The following is a 17,697-nucleotide window of genomic DNA, read 5'->3' on the forward strand; positions in this document are numbered from 1 at the left end:
GCTACCGCCCAGCTTACACCCGCAGAGGCTGCGTCCCCCAGTGACCGTGGCAGTGTCACAAGCGCAGTGTCACTTGCACTCCGCCTGTGCAAGTGACATACATGTCTCCGCTATTCCCGAGCATGCGCAGTAACAGCCACAACTGCACGGTAATGACACGGCTGTTACTGCGCCTGCGTGGGGAATAGCGGTGACATCTATGTTTTACTTGTGCAGCCGCAGTAACAGCCTTATGGCCACGAACTGCGCCTGCACAAGTGACAGATATACACCACCGCTATTACCAGTAACAGCCACAACTGTGCGGTAATGACACGGCTGTTACTGCGCCTGCGTGGGGAATAGCGGTGACATTTATGTTTTACTTGTGCAGCCACAATAACAACCTTATGGCCACGAACTGCGCCTGCACAAGTTACAGATATACGCCACCACTATTCCCAGTAACAGCCATAACTGCGCGTTATACCCGCGCATGCTTACTTATGATTTTTTATTACCTCACATGGCACAAACTTCTCCACAGTCCCATACTGTGTATCAATCTTGTCTACTATACTATACTATATGCAGGAGAAGACACATAGTTATATACTATATACAGGAAATGACATACAGTTATATACTATATACAGGAGGAGATGACATGCAAGTATATACTATATACAGGAGGTGATGACACAGGTATACACTATATACAGGAGGAGATGACACAAAGGTATATACTATATACAGGAGGAGATGACACACAGGTATATACTATATACAGGAGGAGATGACATACTAGCATATACTATAAACAGGAGATGACATACAGGTATATACTATATACAGGTGGAGATGATATACAGGTATATACTATATACAGGAGGAGATGGCACACAGGTATATACTATATACAGGAGGAGATAACATAAATGCATACACCATATACAGAAAGAGCTGACATACAGGTACATACTATATACAGGAGGAGATGACACACAGGTATATACTATATACATGGGAGAGGACATACAGGTATATACTATATACAGGGGAAATGACATACAGGTATACACTATATACAGGAGGAGATGACACAAAGGTATATACTATATACAGGAGGAGATAACATAAATGTATACACCATATACAGAAAGAGCTGACATACAGGTACATACTATATAAAGGAGGAGATGACACACAGGTATATACTATATACATGGGAGAGGACATACAGGTATATACTATATACAGGGAGAGGACATACAGGTATATACTATATACAGGAGGAGATGTTATACAGGTATATACTATATACAGGAGGAGATGACACAGGTATATACTATATACAGGGGGAAATGACATACAGGTATATACAGGGGAGATTACATACAGGTATACATCATCTACAGGAAGAGATGACATAGAGGTACATACTATATACAAGAGGAGATGACACGCAGGTACATACTATACACAGGCGAGATGACATACAGGCATATACTGTTGTGAGTTCCGTTCTCGAACTCCCTCCTGTGGTCATCAATGGTACTTCGGCGAGTTCTGTCTGTGAACTCCCTCTGGTGGCTGTGAGTGGAGCTACTAGCAATTGAGGTGCTTTCCTCACCTGCTCCTCATTTGTTGCTAGACTGGCTTCTCTATTTAACTCCACTCATATCGTTAGTGTATGCCAGCTGTCAATGTCTTAGCATTGGTTCAGATCTCTCTGGGACCTTTCTGAGGACCTGTCTATGCCAGCAGAAGCTAAGTTCCTGCTTGTTTATTTTTTGCTCATTGTTTTCTTGCTAAAATTCTAGTCCAGCTTGCAACCATGATATTTCCTTGCTAGTTGGAAGCTCTGGGGGTGCAGAGTGGCACCACCGCACCGTGAGTCGGTGCGGGGGTCTTTTTGCACACTCTGTGTGGTTATTTGTAGTTTTTTGTGTTGACCGCAAAGATCTCTTTCCTATCCTCAATCTGTTTAGTTAGACTGGCCTCCTTTGCTGAAACCTATTTCATTCCTGTGTTTGTATATTCCTCTTAACTCACAGTTAATACTTGTGGGGGGCTGCCTTTACCTTTGGGGAGTTTCTCTGAGGCAAGGTGAGGCTTTGTTTCCTATCTTTAGGGGTAGTTAGCTCTTAGGCTGTGAAGAGGCGTCTAGGCAGAGTCAGGCACGCTCCACGGCTATTTCTAGTGGTGTGATAGGAGTAGGGTTTGCGGTCAGCAGAGTTCCCACTTCCCCAGAGCTAGTCCCGATTCTGTGTATACTATCTGGTCATTCCGGGTGCTACTAACCACCAGGTCCATAACAATATACTATATACAGGAGAGATGACATACAGGTATAAACTATATACAGGGGAGATGACATACAGGTATATGCTATATACAGGAGCAGATAACACACAGGTATATACTATATACAGGAGGAGATAACATACAGGTATATACTTTATACAGGAGGAGATGACATACAGGTATATACTATATACAGGAGGAGATGACATACAGGTATATACTATATACAGGAGATGACACACAGGTATATTCTACATACCGGAGGAGATGACATACAGCGAGAATTTCTGTGCAATGTAATCATTATAATTTGTTATAACTAACCACAGTTAGTTACTATGCATGTGCATGAACGGGCTCTTCAGCTAGTCAGATTATAAAAGTGTGTTGTGTCAACAGGGTAAAAACTATTTTTTTTTTAATTTGTGGACATGTGGTATGCTTTGAAGCAATCCTTAATTTAAAGGCCAGGCTTCTTGAGACAGGTTTCACAATGGTAAGTTGTGTCCATTCGGATTCCCCTCATGGAGCATACTCTGCACCGTTTTTGTGATCTTCCTTTCTTTGCAGTTTGGGGAACCAGTCTTGGAAAATGTTGACCTGGCACAATATGGGCACTATCAGTTTCAGAAGTACCGGAACCCTCACCTACCTGAGTGCAAAACATTACGGCCCTGATGACTACCTCCTAAAACTGAAGGAAGGTGCCCGTATTGCCTGCAGATCAGAACAGCACAAAAACATTGTATGGTGCCATCTATACAATGTGCACAGCCAAGTTTTTGTACCATAGTTTAGCTTTTTGCTTGACACTGTATGGTACCCTATGTACCAATCTGGCTTTGGGACTCTTGTTGTGGTACCACGAACAGTGACAAGGGAGCTGTTGTCACGGTGTATGGTGGTGAAGATAAGAACTTCCCTTTTGTCCTTATAGTTGACCACCAGCATGTTGTTGCTGCATTGGGCTCGGCTTTTCCCTTTTCTCTACGTTTGCCCAATTAGTGGCTTAGGGAGGCCTCTCTGATTTTTTCGCATGGTACTGCAGGCAACTGTACTTCTGACAGAGACAGTCTTGAAGAGTGGGATGCTGTGAAAGTTATCAATGTAGAGGTGATAACCCTTATCCAGCAGTGGGTGCAGCAATTCTCACACAATTTTCCCACTCACCCCAGGACAGGATGGCATCCAGGGGGTTAATCTGGGTGTCCTTTCCCTTGTAGACCCTAAATCTGTGGGTGTACCCTGAGGTACTCTCACACAGTTTGTACAGTTTAATTCCGTACCTGGCCCTCTTACTGGGCAGGTATTGTTAAAATTTTAGCCTCCCTTTGAAATTAACCAGAGATTCATCTATAGCGATGTTCCTTTAGAGGTAGTATGCGTCAGCAAATTTTCTGCTAAAGTGTTCATCTACTGGCCGAATTTTATATAGACGATCAAAGTTCGGATCATCTCGGGGATGCAATCATTTTTGGATCTCTTCAGATCGTGTCCTTGTCATGGCCATACAGAATATCGGTGTACTGTAGTGAATATCAGTACTCAAGTATCGCCAAAGCTCTGGTTTCCTGACTATGCCCATATGCAGCACAATTCTCCAAAATGTCATCATCTCTGCTGCATTTACAGGGGTCCATCTAGAGTATGATGACGTGGAATTTTTGGCGAAAAATAGATGGGCATAAAAGTTTTTCTGGGCCACCATAAGATTTATTATTTCCTCATTGAAAAAGAATTTGAAGAAGTCAATGTCAGTGAGGCCAGTGGTATCAAACTGGATTCCTGAGCTGCGGATGAAATCCGGAATGACGGGCTGATAATTTTTGGGGGGTGCAATCTATGTGGGATCGATTGAGGAGTTGCCTGGGTCCTAGGGTGCCTTTCTGGGGGTCCTTCCTAACTAGATGAGGAAGAGGAGGACTAAAGGAATGTGGGATCTTCCTCACTGGCTGAATCCGTGTGGGAGTCAAGGAAAGTGTATGCCTCCTCTGGTGAATAGCGTCTTGACGAATGGGCTAGTTTTATTTTATCTTTCAAAACCCTGGGAAAGTGTGTAAGTGGTGCTTTACACGTGTAATGTATGGAGCTTGTGTATATCAAGTATATCCACAGGTGTCCCTTCTAATTGGGCGGAAACTATCACCTCTAATAAATCTTGGACAGTTCTGACAAACACGGAAAAGTGCCCCTTTATGGAGGTGACAGAAAGTCTGTTTAGTCCCTTTAGATTCATAGTATCAGCTCTAATCCAATGGTGAGAGAGCGTTTTACACTGAAGAGTCACAGATTGTGGGGCTGTTATAAAATGTTATATTTAGGGGGTTTGTGTTGTCTCCTTATAAGAATCACAATGGTTTTGTTCCTTTTCAACTTCCTTTTCAATGAAACATGTATTATTCTCATAGTACAGTGCCCCCTTTTTGGCCCCCACACACAGTATAATGTTCTCACAGTACCACCATACCCCAAACAGTATAATGTTCTCACAGTACTACCATCTTCAATATTATGTTTGTTATCAAGATAATGGAATGGAGAAAATCAGCACTCACCCCTTTTAGAAGATACTTCAGTCCTTCTACTGGTCCATGTTCATAGACCAGTAGAACATGAACCAGTAGAAGTGCAAATTAAGTGTCTTTTTTTTGGAAATCACTGCGCCTGCCACCACGCTGTTAGTACTGTTTCACTTTTTGTCATTGTCCTGAATCAAATGAAAAAGGACTAAAATATCTTGTAAAAGGGGTGAGTGCTGACTTTCTTAATTCCGTTCTCTTGATTATAAATAGTCTCACGTCTATGCACCACCCTGAAGATTTATTATAGTGGAGGTTGTAACATTGGTTCAATGTGTCCATACACTGGGTAAAAACTTTCTATTTGGTGCCTCAACACTTCACTATAATTATTTTTTTAATATTTTCACACCTTTTTTTTGTGTGTTTTTCATGTAATATATGGAAGCCTGCATGGAGACATTGGCCTCATATATTTCCTTTCTTGCTGTTCTTACAAAAAAGCTTTTATAAAAGCCTAAAATTTCTATGTGTGAATCAGACCTGAGATCTAACGTGATAGAAGATTACAGTGCGGGGAAGACGGGAAACCTTCATATAGAGGCCGGTGGGGATGGAGTCAGTGACGGACTCTGGCCAAATATGTTTCTAGAGCCGTAGTAGAAGATGAAGATGCCGTCCTCATCATGAAGTAGTTATTTCTCCTGTCCCGTGTAATGAATATCTCCTGCAGTATTACCAATGCCGATTCCAGTGTCGGTAAATGAGATGAGAATTAGCGTTATGGAAGATGAGTCTATGAGGAACGTATTCAACTGCCGACTCCGAGGAAGAAACTGCTTGTTGTCTGTGGCCTAAATATATAGGTTTTATTAGTAGATGTCAGGAAAAAAAAAGAATGTTGTAAAATAATAAAAATACCATTGCTGCTTGGGTCTCCACCAGTCTCTGTATTTTCTAGTCAGTCCTAATGAACTTGTAATTCCTACAGCTAATCAGCTGCCGAAGCAGTAACATAGGCAGTGATTGGGGGAATGGAGGAGATGTCTTAGTCAGTAATTCAGCTTATGTTCCAGTCCATACAAGATTAGAAAATACAACATCTACACGTTCTATCTACTCATATGTTTCCCTTATTATCTCCAGTAATTGTATTATTACACAGGATTCTTATGATGTTACATCGGCTCATCTTCTCATTCAGGTCTCTACAATATCGGATCCTCTTGGTGAAGATCTTCTATATAAGAGAATTTTCCTGATTTACCAATCAAAGATGGATATGAACAGAAACAAGATGGGGGAGAGGATATTACACCTCACCCTAGAGATCCTCTTCCGGCTTACTGGAGAGGTGAGAGATTTTGATGATGTCACATTACATCATTCTTATCTATGGGAAAAACAGATGGACAAAACTAGAGAGGGGAAGACTCTGGAAATGTCTGTAGTGAGATTTATTAATGTGTCTCTCCATAACCAGGATTACACAGTAGTGAAGAAGACCTCTAGTGAGCGCTGTCAGGACCCTGTGTCTGAGGGATGGGGAAGACCCCTGAGCCCAATCATGGGGCCTCCACCTCACCCCCTGATACATGAGGACATCAATGACCAGAAGATCCTAGAACTCACCTTCATGATGATTGAGCTGCTGACTGGAGAGGTGACACTGCTGGGACATTATACAGTAACGCTAAGAAGGGATCGGGGAAATGATGGTATCATTGTATGTGTCAGGTTCCTATAAGGTGTCAGGATGTCGCGATCTATTTCTCCATGGAGGAGTGGGAGTTTTTAGAAGGACACAAAGATCTGTACAATGACGTCATGATGGAGGTTCCCCAGCCCTTTCCATTATCAGGTAATAGACAGGACTAAATACACATGGCCTATAGTTATCTGTATGAAAAGAATGAATTCAGTCCCTGTATGTGTTTTCTCCAGATCTATCCAGTAAGAGGACAACACCAGAGAGATGTCCCTGTACTCTTCTTCCACAGGATTGTAAACAAGAAGATCCCAATGTTCCTCAGGATCATCAGGTAGATGGAGAGAAGATGTCAGGAGATCTCACCTGTGATGTGTAGATGGCTGTGAAGGTCTTGTGCTCAGTCTTGTTTTATCCACCAGTATTATATGTTTTATACTTGTTTTATGAGAATGGTGGAGATGGCAGGATTAGAGCTGATCATAGATGTGACTTCTCCATCTGTCTGTGACTTTTACAATATTTGTTTCAGGGTGAAGATCTGACCCATATTACTACTACAGAGACATATGTGAGGGGTGATGAGCGGTGTAAAGAGGAGATTCCTACATATGACTACCCAGGTGAGTAGTGACCACTAAATGCAGAGAAGTTCGAGATTGTTCTCAGTCACCGGCTGTGGCTGCTTTATCGGTCTTGTAGCCGGCTCTAGACCACAACATTCTCCTCCACCAAAAAACTGCACAAATTACTTTGGGCATTGAAAGCCCTTTTCTATAGACCTTAGAAACTGGAGGATCCACCTACCCTCTGAGATTAGGAGATGCTGACCCTTACCTGGCCAGATCAGTAAACTACAAAGCAAAATGACAACGTGCGTAGAATGTGCTGACAAGTTAGAAAATCACTTGAAGAAAAATATTATGATGGGCCTGTAAGAGAAAGCAGAGGGTAATGATGTTGTTGGCTCCCTAGAACCCTGATATATTATTGGATGAATCTACCTTCTCTCCCTTCTGTGCTGCTGAATGTGCTCATATGGTCCCTACCAGACCAGGTCCAGTCTTTTTGGACAAACTTCGTTTTTATGATCAACAACATTGAATGTGCAGAGAGGCCAAGTGTGAATTTCTGTACAATAATAACAGAGATTACCTTTTTCTTAATTTTTCATTTCCTTTTTAAACTGACTAACTTCAAATAGGGTCACAATAAAGTACATAAAAACCATAACTCCTGTGCCATGATATATCTCTAAGGCTACGTTCACATTTGCGTTGTTGAGCGCAGCGTCGTCGACGGATACCCATGCATGCGTCATGTGCCCCTATCTTTAACATGGGGGGCGCATGGACATGCGCCGGTATGCGTTGTAATGCGTTTTACGACGCATGCCTCATATTGACGCACAAGACAGGGCACAGAGGACGCTACTTGTAGCGTTTTCCCTGCGCCGAAACTCCAGATCTTTACTAACTTATGACAACGCATGCGTCGCAAAACGCTGCGTTGTGTACATGCGTTGGTTGCGTCGCCGACGCTGCGCCCAACAACGCAAATGTGAACGTAGCCTTAGCTGTGCGTGGCTGATGGCTGTAATATACATTTACTCACGCCTGCAGGAGATGTGTTGGCATGGCTCAAGCCCTAGTGTCATGGATTCATCCCACGTCATAAATTACATTGTTTTCGATCCTAAGGAATTCGGATTACTGCACAATCTCTCCTGAAATGGGGGGCGTTAATAATTTCTTCACTCTTCTGGTCAGGGCTCATAGCAGCTGCAATTGTCCACCATAAATGAGTGCAACTCCAGTTTAGTGTTGAAGCTCTCCCCTTAAACATATGTTGTTGGTAAAGATGCAACATAGAATTAAAAAAAATGTCTTTTTTTACAGATTGATTCTGTATGAAAGTTTGATTGTCCTGGGATCGGCCTGCCTCACTTATGTGAGTCTACAACACCCGGGTAGTGTTGACAAGAGGTGTACATTTCTTCTGCCAAATGCCCGAGATCTAACTTTAAGACACCACAGCTCTGCTGTCACGATTGGACTGGCGAGTAAACTGGGACCAGGGGCACCTTTCCTGGCCCTAGCACTAGGGGGCGCCCTAACTCGCCCTGATCCCCAGGATACCTCAGATGGCGAGGATGGGGCCTCCTCCCTTGCCCTGTCTCCTAACTGCAGCCCTGCGTCTGTCCCCTTCCCCACCCGGGGAAGAGAGGAGCTACCGTGTACCGTAGTACACCAACCCGACAAACAGGGGAACCATTACAAGGGTAAGGGTAGGTTCACATTGCGTTTACAGCAGCCCATTCAACACATACGGTCTATCTGCGCTAGCAGTGACGGACCCGGAAACGCTGCAGCCCGCGTCTCAGGGTCCGTCACTCGATGATGGCACACCCCTAGCACACACCCATTGTGGGCGTGCGCTAGCGATGCGTCCGACATTGGAGTCAATGGCGGCGTTAAACAGACGTTACACCGCATTATGCTGCTGTGTAACGTAGTCCGTCTAACGGATGCCACTAACGTAATGTGAACCCAGCCTAAAAGAAAACTCCACTCACACAAAATATACTCTCACAAATAACAGTGGTATTCACCAGGGTGTGAAGGACGGGGGAAGAAAATAAGGCAGGTAAGGATGAGGAATTTCCAAGCGTACAAACCAAACAACTGTGGCACAATAAACTCCTCCAGCTCTCCAAACACCAGCTCCTCACTACTCCAGGTCTACAGTATCTAGCAAGTGCTATCTCAGACAAGGATCTGACCAGAAGGCCTAGCTTTTAAAGGAGAGAGGAGTGGCTAACTGAGCACAGCTGAAAGGGATTTCCGCATGGCCTATTAACCCCTGTCCTGCTGAAAGAAAACAAACATTTTTAATACGCCGGAGAAGTACTTCTCAGCGGCAAAGCAGGAGCCATCAGACGCTGCGGTCTTCTGGTACTGCTCTGTCGTGGTAACTCCGTGACATCTGCACTCAGGGGCGGGTTGAGCCGGGTGGCAGAAATGCATATGACCCCCGGGCCGGTGCCTAAGCAGCTGCTGAGGGCCATTGGAGGACCTGCAGTGCAGTGTGTGATGAGCAGGAACAGGGGGGCGGGACATGCAGCGTGCACCTATGGCCGGAGCCATGGCCGGCTTCAGTAATGTGCAGGCTGCGGTGAGAGGGGGCAGCTCCTGGCACACAACAAGAGGAGGAGGGTGCAATACTTACATAGTGATCGCACGCAGCCTCCTCTTCTTCCGTGTGCAGATCTGTCTCCGATGTCTGATCAGCCAGGCAGCTCTTTGTGCCCAGTACCCAGTACATTCCAGATAACCTCTCCAGCTGCCCATCTCAAGGTTTGCTGTGCTAAGTAGCAGGGGGGAGGGGGCATTTGACAAATTAAATAGGGCAGGTAAAAGTATGTGTTTATTTTCTGAGTATGTGTGGTTTCCTATGTGTGTTCTCGTGTGTGTGTGTTTGTGTTTTCCTGGGTGTGTGTGTTTTCTTGGGTGTGTGTGTTTTCTTAGGTGTGTGTGTATGCAGGGGTGTAACTGCCATGGTTGCAGCGGTCACCGCTGCGACCGGGCCTGGCAGGTCAGGGGCCCGGCACGTCAGAGGCACCTGACTCCCCTCGCATCTGCTGCCGCATTGAACTATACTGGCGTCTATGTTGCCGGTACAGTTCAAAGCAATGATGGAGGAGAGAGCATCAGCTGACGTTCCTCTCCCATTATTCCCCTCTGCCTCTGACACTGCAGGTGCGCGATGACGTCACTTCATCGCGCACCCGCTGAGTGCGGGGCCCAGGCAGTGCAGCATCTGCACAGGTGATGGCGGTCGCCATATTGGCAGAGCCTGTGGCGGCTGCTGGGACCGGGAACAGGTGGCTCCAGGACTGGCGGGTGGCACGTGGACTGAGCCGCCCAGGAGGGGGATGCCGCAGCAGCTCAGCCATGTGGAGGATCCGGGGATGAACATGGAGGTGTATGAGACTGGCGGCAGTGAGGTGTGTCTGCTGCCCGTGTGTCGCCGTCCTCGGCCCCCAGCGTCCTCGGCCCTCTGTGACACCAGCCCCGTTTCATCCCTGCTCTCCAGTGCCCCATGTCCTTGTAGGTCCCCAGATTTAGGTCATTGTGCTCCTCTGGGCCCCCGAACACCGCTTGTCCCTCCTCCCCTGGTCCCCCAATGCTCCCCATCTCCCATGTCCTGAGTCCTCCTGCACCCCCATGCATTCCCTGCCCCTTATCCCCATGTGATCCATCTGCCCTGCTCTATATGGAGGACTGAGGAGTGTATTATACTATATGGAGGACTGAGCAGTGTATTATACTATATGGAGCACTATGAGGAGTGTATTATACTATATGGAGCACTATGATGAGTTTATTTTAATATATGGAGGACTATGAGGAGTGTATTATACTATATGGAGGACTGAGGAGTGCATAATACTATATGGAGGACTATGGGGAGTGTATTATACTATATGGATGACTATGAACTGTGCAGTATATTATAAGGAGGACTATGGGGGTGTGCATTATACTTTTTATATGGATCCCCATGGCTTTTATGTAAGCCCCTGATGAGTATAATGGTTTATTTTCTTTTATACATTACATAACGGCAGTATGGGGGACAAATATATACCAGGATGGGGCAGAGCATAGTTACGCCACTGAGGTCACACTATACAACTTTGCAATAAAATGAACCCATAAGAAAAAATGCACTAAGGGATTCAAACCATAAAACAATCAATTTATTAAAGACATAAATAGAAAATCTCATAAATCATAACAACATGCGGGATACCAAGATGGAAAATTCTACAGAATGGAACCACAGGTCAAAGGCAAATTCATATAATCAATAGTGCCAGCACCCTACCACAAACATAACTAACATATGTAGCCACATTTATATTGGTCAGACAAGGTGTATAAGTATACTGGTAAATAACATCCAGTAACCAAAATTGTGAGGGTCAGGAAGGGAAACTAAGCCATATAATCCAACATAATTACCTTAGACCTGTGGTGCCACTGCCCCTACGCGCATTTCGGCTTGTGTGCCTTCTTCCGGGGGAGTCACTGAGGTCACACTATACAACTTTGCAATAAAGCTGTAATGTGCAAAATGAATAGGGAAAATGTGAATTTGGGTGGAAAATATTTTGGCATGGTGGGGGGGCCCATTTTAAAGTTCGTATCGGGGCCCATCATTTTGTAGTTATGGCACTGTGTTTGTGTTTTCCTGGGTGTGTGTGTTTTCCTGGGTGTATGTGTGTTTTTCTCATATGTGTATGTGTTTTTTCAAGTGTGTGAGCGTGCATGTGTGCGTGTTTTTTCTGTCTTTGAGCCTGCATGTGTGTGAGTGTGTGAACAGCCCATAATTTCACTTTGAAATATCAAACTTGTAATGTGTGTGTATATATATATATATATATATATCAGTCCCAGAGTACCCTGTATGGCGGATATTTATCGGCCCCGGCGTATCCAGTGTAGCAAATAGTGATTGGCCCGGCGTATCCTGCGTGGTGAATAGTGGTCGGCCCCTCCGGAACTAGCGTGGTGTATAGTTGTCGGCCCCGGCGTATCCCTTGTGACATAAATGGCATAATTAACCCCTCTGTGACCTTAGACGTACTATCCCGTCGAGGTGACCTGGGCCTATCTGACCCTCGACGGGATAGTACGTCATAGCCGATCAGCCGCGCTCACGGGGGGAGCGCGGCCGATCGCGGCCGGGTGTCAGCTGACTATCGCAGCTGACATCCGGCACTATGTGCCAGGAGCGGTCACGGACCGCCCCCGGCACATTAACCCCCGGCACACCGCGATCAAACATGATCCCTGAGCCCCCCGCAGCAACGCGATGTGATCGCGTTGCTGCGAGGGTCTTACCTCCCTCCCTGCCTGCTCCAGACCCGGATCCAAGATGGCCGCGGATCCGGGTCCTGCAGGGAGGGAGGTGGCTTCACAGAAGCCTGCTCAGAGCAGGCACTGTGAAGCAGCCTGCACTTCTCTCAGATCGGTGATCTGTCAGAGTGCTATGCAAACTAGCAGATCACCGATCTGTATTGTCCCCCCCTGGGGCAAAGTAAAAAAGTAAAAAAAAAAAATTCCAAATGTGTAAAAAAAAAAATAAAAAAAAATATTCCAAAATAATGAAAAAAAATATATATATTATTCCCATAAATACATTTCTTTACCTAAATAAAAAAAAAACAAAACAATAAAAGTACACATATTTAGTATCGCCGCGTCCGTAACGACCCGACCTATAAAACTGGCCCACTAGTTAACCCCTTCAGTAAACACCGTAAGAAAGAAAAAAAAAAAACGAGGCAAAAAACAAGCTTTATTATCATACCGCCGAACAAAAAGTGGAATAACACGCGATCAAAAAGACAAATATAAATAACCATGGTACCGCTGAAAGCGTCATCTTGTCCCGCAAATAACGAGCCTCCATACAGCATCATCAGCAAAAAAATAAAAAAGTTATAGTCCTGAGAATAAAGCGATGCAAAAATAATAATTTTTTCCATAAAATAGTTTTTATCGTATAAAAGCGCCAAAACATAAAAAAATAATATAAATGAGATATCGCTGTAATCGTACTGACCCGAAGAATAAAACTGCTTTATCAATTTTACCAAACGCGGAACGGTATAAACGCCTCCCCCAAAAGAAATTCATGAATAGCTGGTTTTTGGTCATTCTGCCTCACAAAAATCGGAACAAAAAGCGATCAAAAAATGTGACGTGCCCAAAAATGTTACCAATAAAAACGTCAACTCGTCCCGCAAAAAACAAGACCTCACATGACTCTGTGGACCAAAATATGGAAAATTTATAGCTCTCAAAATGTGGTAACGCAAAAAATATTTTTTGCAATAAAAAGCGTCTTTCAGTGTGTGACAGCTGCCAATCATAAAAATCCGCTAAAAAACTCGCTATAAAAGTAAATCAAACCCCCCTTCATCACCCCCTTAGTTAGGGAAAAATAAAAAAAATGTATTTATTTCCATTTTCCCATTAGGGCTAGGGTTAGGGCTAGGGTTGGGGCTAGGGTTAAGGCTACAGTTAGGGTTGGGGCTAAAGTTAGGGTTAGGGTTGGGGCTAAAGTTACGGTTAGGGTTTAGATTACATTTACCGTTGGGAATAGGGTTGGGATTAGGGTTAGGGGTGTGTCTGGGTTAGAGGAGTGGTTAGGGTTACTGTTGGGATTAGGGTTAGGGGTGTGTTTGGATTAGGGTTTCAGTTATAATTGGGGGGTTTCCACTGTTTCGGCACATCAGGGGCTCTCCAAACGCGACATGGCGTCCGATCTCAATTCCAGCCAATTCTGCGTTGAAAAAGTAAAACAGTGCTCCTTCCCTTCCGAGCTCTCCCGTGTGCCCAAACAGGGGTTTACCCCAACATATGGGGTATCAGCGTACTCAGGACAAATAGGACAACAACCTTTGGGGTCCAATTTCTCCTGTTACCCCTGGGAAAATACAAAACTGGGGGCTAAAAAATAATTTTTGTGGGAAAAAAAAAAGATTTTTTATTTTCACGGCTCTGCGTTATAAATTGTAGTGAAACACTTGGGGGTTCAAAGTTCTTACAACACATCTAGATAAGTTCCTTGGGGGGTCTAGTTTCCAAAATGGGGTCACTTGTGCGGGGCTTCTACTGTTTAGGTACATTAGGGGCTCTGCAAACGCAATGTGACGCCTGCAGACCATTCCATCTAAGTCTGCATTCCAAATGGCGCTCCTTCCCTTCCGAGCCCTCCCATGCATCCAAACGGTGGTTCCCCCCACATATGGGGTATCAGCGCACTCAGGACAAATTGGACAACAACTTTTGGGGTCCAATTTCTCCTGTTACCATCGGGAAAATACAAAACTGGGGGCTGAAAAATAATTTTTGTGGGAAAAAATTTTTGTTTTATTTTTACGGTTCTGCATTATAAACTTCTGTGAAGCCCTTGGTGGGTCAAAGCGCTCACCACACATCTAGATAAGTTCCTTAGGGGATCCACTTTCCAACATGGTGTCACTTGTGGGGGTTTCTACTGTTTAGGTACATTAGGGGCTCTGCAAACGCAATGTGACGCCTGCAGACCATTCCATCTAAGTCTGCATTCCAAATGGCGCTCCTTCCTTTCCGAGCCCTCCCATGCGCCCAAACAGTGGTTCTCCCCTCATATGGTATATCATCGCACTCAGGACAACTTGGACAACAGATTTTGGGGTCCAATTTCTCCTGCTACCCTCGGGAAAATACAAAACTGGGGGCTAAAAAAATAATTTTTGTGAGAAAAAATGTTTGTTTTATTTTTACGGCTCTGCATTATTAACTTCTGTGAAGCCCTTGGTGGGTCAAAGCGCTCAAAACACATCTAGATAAGTTCCTTAGGGGGTCTACTTTCCAAAATGGTGTCACTTGTGGGGGGTTTCAATGTTTAGGCACATCAGTGGCTCTCCAAACGCAACATGGCGTCCCATCTCAATTCCTGTCAATTTTGCATTGAAAAGTCAAACGGTGCTACTTCCCTTCCGAGCTCTCCCATGCGCCCAAACAGTGGTTTATCGCCACATATGGGGCATCAGCGTACTCAGGACAAATTGTCCAATTTCTTCTCTTACCCTTGGGAAAATAAAAAATTGGGGGCGAAAAATAATTCTTGTGAAAAAATATGATTTTTTATTTTTACGGTTCTGCATTATAAACTTCTGTGAAGTACTTGGTGGGTCAAAGTGCTCACCACACCTCTAGATAAGTTCCTTAGGGGGTCTACTTTCCAAAATGGTGTCACTTGTGGGGGATTTCAATGTTTAGGCACATCAGGGGCTCCCCAAACGCAACATGGCGTCCCATCTCAATTCCAGTCAATTTTGCATTGAAAAGTCAAATGGCGCTCCTTCGCTTCTGAGCTCTGTCATGCGCCCAAACAGTGGTTTACCCCCACATATCGGGTATCGGCGTACTCAAGACAAATTGTACAACAACTTTTGGGGTCCATTTTCTCCTGTTACCCTTGGTAAAATAAAACAAATTGGAGCTGAAGTAAATTTTTTGTGAAAAAATGTTAAATGTTCATTTTTATTTAAACATTCCAAAAATTCCTGTGAAGCACCAGAAGGGTTAATAAACTTCTTGAATATGATTTTGAGCACCTTGAGGGGTGCAGTTTTTAGAATGGTGTCACACATGGGTATTTTCTATCATATAGACCCCTCAAAATGACTTCAAATGAGATGTGGTCCCTAAAAAAAATGGTGTTGTAAAAATGAGAAATTGCTGGTCAACTTTTAACCCTTATAACTCCCTAACAAAAAAAAAATGTTGGTTCCAAAATTGTGCTGATGTAAAGTAGACATGTGGGAAATGTTACTTATTAAGTATTTTGTGTGACATATCTCTGTGATTTAAGGGCATAAAAATTCAAAGTTGGAAAATTGCAAAATTTTAAAAATTTTCGCCAAATTTCCATTTTTTTTGCAAATAAACGCAGGTAATATCAAAGAAATTTTACCACTATCATGAAGTACAATATGTCATGAGAAAACAATGTCAGAATCGCCAAGATCCGTTGAAGCGTTCCAGAGTTATAACCTCATAAAGGGACAGTGGTCAGAATTGTAAAAATTGGCCCGGTCATTAACGTGCAAACCACCCTTGGGGGTGAAGGGGTTAAAGTGCCCCTGTCAGCAGGATTGTGCACAGTAACCTACAGACAGTGTCAGCTTGGCGCCGTTATACTGATTACAATGATACCTGGTGATGAAATCCGTCATGTGGTTGTTGATTGATCTTTATTTTCAGTTTTGTGTTAATGACATGCTCGTACTTTGGGGCGGCCTGTGGGGGGTCTTCTTGTGGTGCTCTGATTAGGTATTCATAATGCAGACTGCTGATAGGTCACTGCTCCCTCACCGACCTGCCCCTTAGTTTACATAATGAATATTTTATAGACGGTAAATAAAAATCCACTGATCAGGGGTAGGACATGTTATAGTATGTGTGCTGGTGGGATTTGTGTGGCAAGGCTGCTTTTTTGTCTCAGTCCGGCCTTGGACAGAGAGAGTGACCGACCGCAGAGCAGAATCCTGCACTGGACTGAGAACTGTAACCCGGGCAGCAGAACACCACTGATAAGACCATCTGTCTCCCTACGTGTGTGTGTGTGTGTGTGTGTGTGTGTGTGTGTGTGTGTGTGTGTGTGTGTGTGTGTGTGTGTATATACACACACACATACTTTACGACCTTGCATGTACATATGGATATGTGTGTCTAGTACTGTTCAGACACTGTAGGTTTTGCTGAGGCACATTATGATGGTATTAGTAAAGCATTGTTCATTGGTTAGTGAGGCAGTGTCCTGTTCTGTTGAGAAACTGTGTGGTGGACGAGGTGTTATGGACAGGGCCGGCTCCAGGTTTTTGAGGGCCCCGGGCGAAAGAGTCTCAGTGGACCCCCCCCTTTAACACATACCACGATTCATGATGCCCAGATACAGCAGAGAAATATAGGTATAGTACAATGCCAGATTTCACTTCTTACATGAGTGATAGCTATTGCAAATTCTTCAGTGTATATATACAGGACAGGAGGAGTGGTACTGTGCAGTGTATATATACAGGACAGGAGGAGTGGTACTGTGCAGTGTATATATACAGGACAGGAGGAGTGGTACTGTGCAGTATATACAGGACAGGAGGAGTGGTACTGTGCAGTGTATATATACAGGACAGGAGGAGTGGTACTGTGCAGTGTGTATATACAGGACAGGAGGAGTGGTACTGTGCAGTGTATGTATACAGGACAGGAGGAGTGGTACTGTGCAGTGTATATATACAGGACAAGAGGAGCGGTACTGTGCAGTGTATATATACAGGACAGGAGGAGTGGTACTGTGCAGTGTATACAGGACAGGAGGAGTGGTACTGTGCAGTGTATATATACAGGACAGGAGGAGTGGTACTGTGCAGTGTATATATACAGGACAGGAGGAGTGGTACTGTGCAGTATATACAGGACTGGAGGAGTGGTACTGTGCAGTGTATATATACAGGACAGGAGGAGTGGTACTGTGCAGTGTATATATACAGGACAGGAGGAGTGGTACTGTGCAGTATATACAGGACAGGAGGAGTGGTACTGTGCAGTGTATATATACAGG

The 17,697-nt window shown here is 44.4% G+C and overlaps 1 protein-coding gene across 2 annotated transcripts in view; it reads left to right on the top strand.

Moving 5' to 3' along the window:
* LOC143767661 (uncharacterized) overlaps nt 1-17,697 on the top strand; it is a 43,921-nt gene that overhangs the window by 15,912 nt on the left and 10,312 nt on the right. The window contains exons 2-6 of one of the 2 annotated variants that reach the window (XM_077256124.1): nt 6,010-6,159; nt 6,289-6,468; nt 6,543-6,666; nt 6,750-6,847; nt 7,046-7,136. In XM_077256124.1, the coding sequence (XP_077112239.1) occupies nt 6,010-6,159; nt 6,289-6,468; nt 6,543-6,666; nt 6,750-6,847; nt 7,046-7,136 (643 nt within the window). Of the gene's footprint in view, nt 1-6,009; nt 6,160-6,288; nt 6,469-6,542; nt 6,667-6,749; nt 6,848-7,045; nt 7,137-17,697 lie in introns of those variants that run through there. The other variant, XM_077256125.1, reaches the window with a different exon arrangement.

This window comes from Ranitomeya variabilis, chromosome 4, assembly GCF_051348905.1.
Source record: "Ranitomeya variabilis isolate aRanVar5 chromosome 4, aRanVar5.hap1, whole genome shotgun sequence".
Taxonomy (NCBI): domain Eukaryota; kingdom Metazoa; phylum Chordata; class Amphibia; order Anura; family Dendrobatidae; genus Ranitomeya; species Ranitomeya variabilis.